The sequence below is a fragment of the Mobula birostris genome, chromosome 23, assembly GCF_030028105.1.
Source record: "Mobula birostris isolate sMobBir1 chromosome 23, sMobBir1.hap1, whole genome shotgun sequence".
Taxonomy (NCBI): Eukaryota; Metazoa; Chordata; class Chondrichthyes; order Myliobatiformes; family Myliobatidae; genus Mobula; species Mobula birostris.
The window spans coordinates 16,778,540-16,787,596 of NC_092392.1; the positions used below are offsets into that span (position 1 = coordinate 16,778,540).

Here is a 9,057-nt window from a genome sequence, read left to right on the forward strand (position 1 = left end):
TTTTCATAATAAATTTTATTTCCCCAGCTACCTATAAGAATTTGGAATTTGTGTCTTTAGATCAGTGAATCAGATCGCTAGCTGTACTGCAAGTCCATTATACTACACTGTGCTGCCACAGTGGTTAAGCAGCACCTGTGTCTGCTACATTCAGGTTGCATCCTTGTCTGTTATTGATTTGATGGTTTGAGTAGGAAGTGCTTTGGTCTGTGATTTTCAGAATTCAGAAGATCTGTCCAAATTTTTTGTAGTGTTCTTAATGGTTGAGATGAGGACTGTTTGTATTACAGTTAAGCTTGTGAAGCACATGGCTAGGGTAACTACTGTATCCATAACTGTCCATTATGTACTTATAAAAACATGTCCTTCTCAAGCTTCTTACTTCATCCTCCTGTACCCATCTTCTAGCTTGTTTTCCTTCCCCTCCCCCCATCTTCTTATTCTGGCATTTCCCCCTTTCCTTTCCAGTCCTATGAAAGGCCTTGGCCTGAAACACCGACTGTTTACTCCTTTCCATAGATGCTGCCTGACCTACTGAGTTCCTCCAGCATTTTGTGTGTGTTGCTTTGAATTTCCAGCATCTGCAGGATCTCTTGCCTTTCTCAAGTACACCAACCTTAGTGACCTGAGTTGACGGATTTTTGTGTAGTCTTTTTAAGTTGATTACGTCAGATGTTTTTAAATGCAAAATATTCTCTGGTGTTTCCTCCTAGAATGTTTGATGTGGGAGGCCAGAGGTCTGAGCGCAAAAAGTGGATCCACTGCTTTGAAGGAGTAACTGCCATTATATTTTGTGTGGCTCTCAGTGATTATGATCTCGTGCTTGCTGAAGATGAGGAGATGGTAAGTGGATGAATGATGCTCTTTTAAAGCAGGTCCTAAATAGATACATTCTGTGGCCCCTTTTTTTTCCCTAACCCCCTTTCTGTTAATTAATTAAAGGTAGTCATCTTGCATTCTTAGTCACCAAAGGCAAGTAATCTGTTCCTAATGCTGAAATGGCATTCTTGTATTTGTTAGATTATGAAGACACGCAGTCCTCTTTTATTGTTATTTAGTAATACATGCATTAAGAAATGATACAATAGTTCAGATTCAAGGTACAATGCTGTTTGTTGGTGCAACATTGGGGGTAGAATAAGGCTGTTTGCTGAACTAAAATTCTCGTCATTGGTGACTGGCATCAGGAAAAGTTGAGTGGGGAAAACTGCAGTATCTATTTGGATATTGCTATGTACATTTGGCTTGTAGGGTCAAAATATCATTTGCAAAGAGATGGAAGCAGAAGGAGTGGAATCTACAAATGCATATTATCTGGAAGTAATCATAAGTATTGAATTATTTTGCAACAAATTTCCAGTGAAGAGTTCAGTACCACAGGTCATAGTTGTTTTTTTCTTTAAAGGTAATTAGAACAATTTTAACAAATGACACGTCTACAGAATATTTAAAAATTGAACTATTATTAAAATGTCATTATTTTTCATTAGTCAACTATGTTGATTTTTTTTTTTGTGTACATATTGGTCTCTGACCCATCACTCTAGTATGTCTTTTGTAAAGCTATCCCTGATGGTGGCATTAACAGCTGCAAATATATGTTAATTTCACAAAAGAAATTGATAGCCTTTCAACTTGGTGAAAAGATTTGCATGGATTGGTCTTTAAAAAAATTTATTTTTGTTTGTGTTAGGCACTTGAAGACAAAATATCATGGGATCAATTTCAATAGAAGCAACACGCACAATATGCTGGAGGAACTCAGCAGGCTTGGCAGCATCTATGAAAACGAGTATAGTCGACATTTTGGGCTGAGACCCTTCAGCAGGACTGGAGGGGAAAAAAAGATGAGTAGAGTTGGCGGGGGGGGGAGGGAGAAACACAGGGAGATAGGTGAACCCATCACCTTGTGTTTTCTCCACCCCCCCCACCCCCAAACTCTACTCTTCTGTTTTCCTCCAGTCCTGCTGAAGGGTCTCAGTGTGAAATGTGAACTGTACAGTTTTCCATACATGCTGCCTGGCCTGCTGAGTTGCTCCAGCATTTTGTGTGTGTTGCTTGGATTTCCAGCATCTGCAGATTTTCTCGTTTGCAGTTTCAGTAGAGAATTGTTGCTAACTTCCATGCTGACACTTCAGTGTTGGACTTGGGGAGTGCTAGATTGTCAGTCTTGATAATTTGGATGTAACGTTAAGCCCACTGAGATGTAAACTTGGAGATATTATCGGAGTAATATTGGTTTGAACATTTAGGAAAAAATTGTTCTTTGAAAAATCCCGGGGAATTTAATATGTCCACAAGTAGTGCAGACAACAGGTTTTAAATAACTGGTCTAGAAGACAACAATTTTGAAAATTCAGCTGTCCAACTGTGATGTATTGAATTGAAGCCAGGTTATTTGTACAGATTGAATCAAATCATAAAATATTATACTAATTCTATTGCACAGAATCGAATGCATGAGAGCATGAAGCTATTTGATAGCATCTGTAACAACAAATGGTTCACAGACACATCTATCATACTGTTTTTGAACAAGAAAGATCTGTTTGAAGAGAAGATAAAGAGGAGTCCTCTTACAATTTGCTTTCCTGAGTATGCAGGTAACACTTCAATATTTGCATGAAAATACCAGACATGACATACTTGATAGGTATCATATTAACCTTTCAAATGTTAAAAATGCTTCTAGTCAGCCTTTTTTAGCTAGCTTATTACCAGCTCTCAGCAAGGAATTCCATGAGAAAGTGGTCAACAAAAGGATAATGTTAAGTTGAAAAGGTGATGTCTAAGAGCTGGTGATAGTCCAGAAAGCAGCAAAGATTTTAGGATCCAGCCGCAAAAATGCTGAAAGCTTATCAGAAGAGAAAGTTGATTCTGAGAGAAAAGTTGTGTATATGTCACAACAAATGGCAAGAATTTCTGTGGATCTGTCTATAAAAATGTGACATAGTAGGTGTGAAAAACAGCTAATGTGACTTGTTGATAAAGGGAGGATGACAATGGGGAACTAAAGGCCTGTTAGTTTTGCATCTATTATTGACAGGATTGTGGAATCAATAATCAAAGATGAAATAACCAATCATTTAAGAAAGCTGAATATTGCCAAACTTTGTCAACATGAAGTTAAGAAAGATAATTTTTTTTTGACAAGTTTGTTCAAATCCTCAGGAAATGTTGACGGAGGGAGCCTATAGATGAATCTAGGTTTCCAAAAGGCATTTAGCAAGGGCCATAAGAGACTGGTGTATATATGAAGAGCCCAGAGTGTTGGAGGAAGAAGAAAAAACGGTCGTCATTGAAAAAATAGGTCCTTTCAGGCTGGAGGGATATTACTAGTGAAGTACCTTAGAAGAAGGATACGAAAACAAGGATGTGAAACTAGGTGACGGGCATGTTTTTATGCAGGTAATGTTATTCTGCAACAGGATATAGATTGAGTGACTGGGAGAATACCTGGAAAATAGAGTTCAATATGGGGATGTGTGAGATCATGCACTTTGGTAAATGGAATCAAAAAGCTAGTTTATATTTACATAGGGAAGGACTACAACTGAGTGAAGTTGAGAGGGATCCAGCTACATAAATCTTAACTAGTTAAGAGGTAAACTGCATGAAGGCCTCTATTATAATTAAGTGTAATTCACTTGAAGTGTGCACCTCCCTAAAGGAATGACATGTGAGTCTTGTTCTGCTTGGTTGTTAGATACTATTCTTGTACCCATCAGTTTGAATATATAAAGATTTTGTTGTGGTTGTGAGGCTACGTCAAAAAAAATATAGCAGCATTGGAGGCAGTCCTAAGGAGGCTAATTCTAGGGATGAGCATTCTGTCACAGGAAGCAGTTCTGACACAGTTGACTATGTATTCCTTGGAATTTAGAATGAGGGATGACTCTGTTTGACCACAAAATCGTAACACAGCTTGATAATGTCAAGCTAGAGATATTTTCCTGAGTGGAAGAGTGGCCAACAAGGGAACGTGGCTACAGAACTAGAAGCCACTGTTTTAAAACTAAGATTCATAGCTATTTCTTCTGAGGGTAGTGAATCTTCTGAGGGTAGTGAATCTTCTCTGTGGTTCCCTAATCTCCAATCCTCCTCTCCCCCACCTCCCCTCCCCATTGTGGGTGGTGGAGTCAGCCCATCAAATTGCTTTACAGTGGAGATAATATTTGAAAGATTGAGCAATTGATGGTTCTGGGAACTGCCACAGTAGTAGTGTACAGGCCGTTATAGACACAGTCTTACTGAATGGTGAGATAGGGTTGATAGGTCTGGCAGTCTCCTGTGTTTTTTTTTGTGTGTGTGTTCAGTGCTGTTTACTTAAAGGGATCAGACGTGGTTGTAGTATTCCAGCTATGGCCTTGGAGTTGGGTGGTTGCAAAATTAGCCTGGATTGTGTGGTTTGGGAGGTGGCACAATCTGAAGAGGACGTGGTTTGGATGAGGTAATTTACTGAATGCAGTACAGTATTGTACTATATAGTAAACTGTCAAAATCCAAGGTGGTGTTGTTGCTATGTAGACTTGAACATGTCAAAAAAAAACTTGTCAATTACTGGTAACTGAAGAATTGAATTCCTTTGTAAGGTGTTTGTCTTGGCAAATCCACATTGAACACTGCTTTGACTTCTTGTGTGCACAATTACTTTGTTTATTTTGGCTATCATAGCATGGTTGTTTTGGGATATTGATCAAGCAGAAAGGCCACAGTTCAATGTGGTCTTTAAACCAAATGTATGAGATTATAATCATTGGTCCCTAGTGCTGTGTCTTGTTCTTGTAATTCACTTAAAGTTGCACCATCTTAAAGGAATGATGTGTGTTTTTTGTTTTGCTTTGTTGCTAAGTACTTATACCAATCAATTTGGTCCCATGACAAGAATGCCTCAAAAGACTGCTTATTTGGCTTGAAATATAATTTATGGGCCTTGTATCCATAGAATGGTCTGTATAGTGCAGTTAAGAATATAATAAAGGCTGTTGTGACAGGAAGTGAGCATTTCATAATAGGCTTGGTGTTTTACCATTGCTTTTGTTTACTCTTTTATACAGGATCAAACACATATGAAGAGGCTGCAGCTTACATACAATGTCAGTTTGAAGATCTGAACAAACGAAAGGACACCAAGGAAATTTACACCCACTTTACATGTGCCACAGACACCAAAAATGTGCAGTTTGTGTTTGACGCTGTCACTGATGTCATTATAAAGAATAATTTAAAGGACTGCGGTCTGTTTTAAAGCTGTTGAAGGGATTGGTAAGTTCCCTTTTGTTTTTTCTTTTGATAGGCAAGGTAGAATTTTTCAGCTGGAATGTGTGGGGGGGTGGGGAGCTGTTTGTAAAATGATACATTGGAAAGCCTTTACAGTTGATCTTCTAGTCTTTGTTGGAAATCACCAAGCTTTAGAATTTTACTTTATTCCCACCCATCCCCAAAATCTCTCCATTATCTTATACCACAAATAATTCCTGTAGCTTAATTTTCTTTATTTAATTCTCTTATTGACAACAATTTTTTGAGTAGTTCTTTTAATGTACAAAACTTAATTCAGATTTCATTGTAGTTGAAATCTAGATTGTTTGGGTGGCCGTTCATATACTTCTGCAAAAATCATGGGTAATGTTGTCAATATGAAATCTAATGCTTTTGAAGCTTCCAGTTCAAGATGGCATCAGGCTGCGACGTCTATCTAGGTCATCACTCAGACATGGAGACAATGAGGTGGATCATATTAGGGACAAGGATGAGGGCAAGTTTGGAGTCAGGGTAGCAAATGAAGAGTCAGGCAGGAGCCAGTGGTCAATCTGATTGGAGTGCTCCATGGACAAAGGCCAGAAATCTTGGAGTTGCTCAGCCCTCGTCCTCGTGGGTGTCAGGCCATGAGGATGAGGGCTGGCAACTCTCTGTCCCCCAGCTTGGTGAGACCCAGAGTTAGAGGTCTGTGCAAGTTCAGAGGTCAAGGCCTGAAGTTCAAAGTCCTGTAAATCAGGGTTGAAGGTCAAAGGTTGAAGACAGAAGTTGGCGGGTCTGAAGGTTGAAACCTGAGAGCCAAAGCCTCTGGGTTGAAATATCTGGAAGTTGGAATCCTGATATCTGAGTGTGGGCCAGGGGCTGGAGGTTAGAGGCTGATGTCTGAGAATCCAGGGCCAAGGATTCCATCGGCAGCCTGTCCTGTAGTCAGATGTCTGTCCATCTTCATGAGTGGGTGGGAGTGTGCGAAAAATGTTTGTTTTTGTTGTTGTTTGTGGTGTTCTGATTAATGTGAACATGCTGGAATGTGTGCCAGCGCTTCTGGGCTGACCCCAACACATCCTTAGCTTGTTGTGTGGGTTGTTAATGCAAGTGATGCATTTCACCGTATGTTTGGTTGTACACATGATAAATAAATCTGAATCTGCTCTTAATGGATAAGAATAACTTTTGAATACAAGTCACTAGTTCAGATTTTTGCATAGGTAATAATGATTTCCTTGTTAGATAAGTATTCAATATTGCGGTGGTGACTTCCAATTTCTCAAAATATGTCACTAAATAAAATGTGTATTTGGCTGTACTGGTGATGTAAATATAAGCCTTTTTCAGTTTGGAAATGCAATTGTTAAAATTATTTGAATGTAGTGCTATATCACAAATGTTTCTAAAAAAAAAAGTGTGGAGAGCTTTTTTAAATGGAGGGTTTTATTTTATTACAGATTGAAAATAACTTCAGTTCAAACTGTCTGCTTCTGGATTAAAGTTAAGGGAAGACATACTGATTGGAGGACCAGTACTGTACAATTTGCCAGTTGTAACAGCTTTATTTATGTTTGTCTTGTATATTTTATAAGTAATTAGAATAGTATACTTTGAGTATTTTGTCCAATTTGTTTGCCTGTAACTGTAGCATTGTTTATTGTAAGATGTTTTACAAGTTTATTTTCCGAAGACCTTCAAATCTTAGAATTGTACCTCTAAGAGGAGGAAAATTTGTACTTTGGCTTACTCAAGACAATAAGGGCACATTTCCTTTCTAGCTTTGGTTAGTTCTGCATGCCTTGTTAATTGTGCAGGGTACTATGCTTGGCAGAATGTAGCATGAATGTATCAAGCTAACAAGTTTCTTGTGATCATCACCTTTATTTGCTTCCACACCATGATTGGGAGCATAATGCTATGTTCTGCTCCATTTAAGAAGGGTTTTAATCAGTTCTCTGCTGCTGACAGCAGAGTACTAACGATTGTTGTTCTACATTGCCGTAAAGGTAATGCCAATATTTTATACACTTTTAACTGATCAAAATAAGCATTTTTGTATTCAAGACTTAACGTTTGTACATGTATCCTTTGGAACGATTCATTGAGTATTTGAGAGAGTAGAAAGACCAAACGTATCACTTAATAAAATTGCAGTCACTCTGGCAGTGTCTACTAAATTTGAGAAGATGTGCTCCACCAAAAAGATGTCCACTCCACTTACAGAAAGGATGACATTTTACAACATAGAATTCTGATCAACAGCACCAGAGATAAAGGTACTTTTGAGTTTACATTTACAGAAGTACATTTTTTAAGCTGTAACTCTCACATTTGAGGTCAAGTTGGAAGTCTGTTTCAAATGCTTTCTGCTGTACAGTCTACCAGCTCCTCCATTATCTGCTGCATTACTTTCTTTATCCTTGTGCAGGTGATGAATTTTGCTGCTTAAGTGCTTAACTTAAGATTGTCTTGAATCTGTTCTTTTTACTACCATAATATGGAAGTATGTAAAATGTATTCATGAAATCTTGGCAAAAGCTGTCATTTAGTAAATTTTGTAGATACTTTACATTTTTTTTAGTGCTGGTGTCTAGATGATTTTTGTCTAAACTAGTGTCACCTGTGCATATGTTTGACCAATTTTAGCATTTAATTCTAACTTAAGCTGGGTCAGATATGGTTATGTAAAGCAAAATAAGCATAAAGTGCATGCATTCTTATACTGCAATGTGGGAATGCAGTCATTATCAACATGCTTTTATACTGTTATAACTGTTGCCTACACCCTAAAGAATATGCAGACTAAAAGCAGGTACCTAAATAAAATTTAACACCTTTTGGAGCTATTTTGTGTATTTCAGTGATGTAGGCTACAATTGTTGTTAAATGTACTAACTGTACAGATGAATTTATGTAAAATTTATTTTTAGTTTGTTGACCTGCAGGTTAACGTTAAAAGAAAATTTGCTAAAGTCACTGATTTTTAATGTAACAATTTATAAAGTTACCAAACTATTAATCCATGTACGTTGGATCAACAAACGTATGCTTCATTATCCTTGTTGATTTTCTTTGAAATGTATCCTCTTCATCTGTAAGAGGAAATTAGGACTTGGATAGCTAATAATCAATAAAGAATTATTTACAGTTAGTCCAAATAATTTGTGCCTTGTTGGTGAGCAACTTTTCTATCACCCTGATCTTATTTCATAAACATTTTCTGATATGTGCAGCTTGATCCACAATCTATTGATTACACTCATACAGAAAGAGGCGGAATTTAATTGTGGAACTATTTGGTGTAATTCTTGGAAAAATGTAGGATTTGAGAAGATGATTAGAAGCTACTGACTCATATTAGTGATCATTACTACTGCTTTTTTGAACTTGGTCTGTACCATTATGGATGTCAGTAAGAGCTTAAATAAAATTTGAGTTCTGGACTCCTGTCTTATTTTCAATGACCGGTCGCCTCTGTCTTGTCTTTGTATATCACGTTTGTGCAAGTGGATATACAGTATCTCATATCTTTTCCTGAGCACATATATTTCAGACAGCTATGGGGAGTGTATGGGTTACTTTGTCACAAAGACCAAATCTTGTTTTTGCACAGTTTCATTTTGTAAATTTTAAGTCCAATCTGGTGGCTGTTTGCTTATCATTGCTTAATCTGGGTCTTTGTCAAAAAATTGATCACTTGCCTTATGTAGTCGTCTATTCTCCACCTGAGAGTAGTTAATCAAGTTCCATGTTCCCATATTCTTATAACACCTCGCTGCTTCCAACAGTAATTCCAATTAAGGGCTATAATAA

At 37.6% G+C, this 9,057-nt stretch overlaps 1 protein-coding gene across 1 annotated transcript in view; it reads left to right on the top strand.

Moving 5' to 3' along the window:
• The window catches only part of gnai1 (guanine nucleotide binding protein (G protein), alpha inhibiting activity polypeptide 1), a 41,342-nt gene extending 32,634 nt beyond the window's left edge, over positions 1-8,708 (top strand). The window contains exons 6-9 of the mRNA XM_072241627.1: positions 714-843; positions 2,450-2,603; positions 5,058-5,265; positions 6,702-8,708. Coding sequence (XP_072097728.1) covers positions 714-843; positions 2,450-2,603; positions 5,058-5,248 — 475 coding nt within the window. The 3' untranslated portion in view covers positions 5,249-5,265; positions 6,702-8,708. The remainder of the gene's footprint in view (positions 1-713; positions 844-2,449; positions 2,604-5,057; positions 5,266-6,701) is intronic.
• The last annotated feature ends 349 nt before the right edge of the window (positions 8,709-9,057 follow it).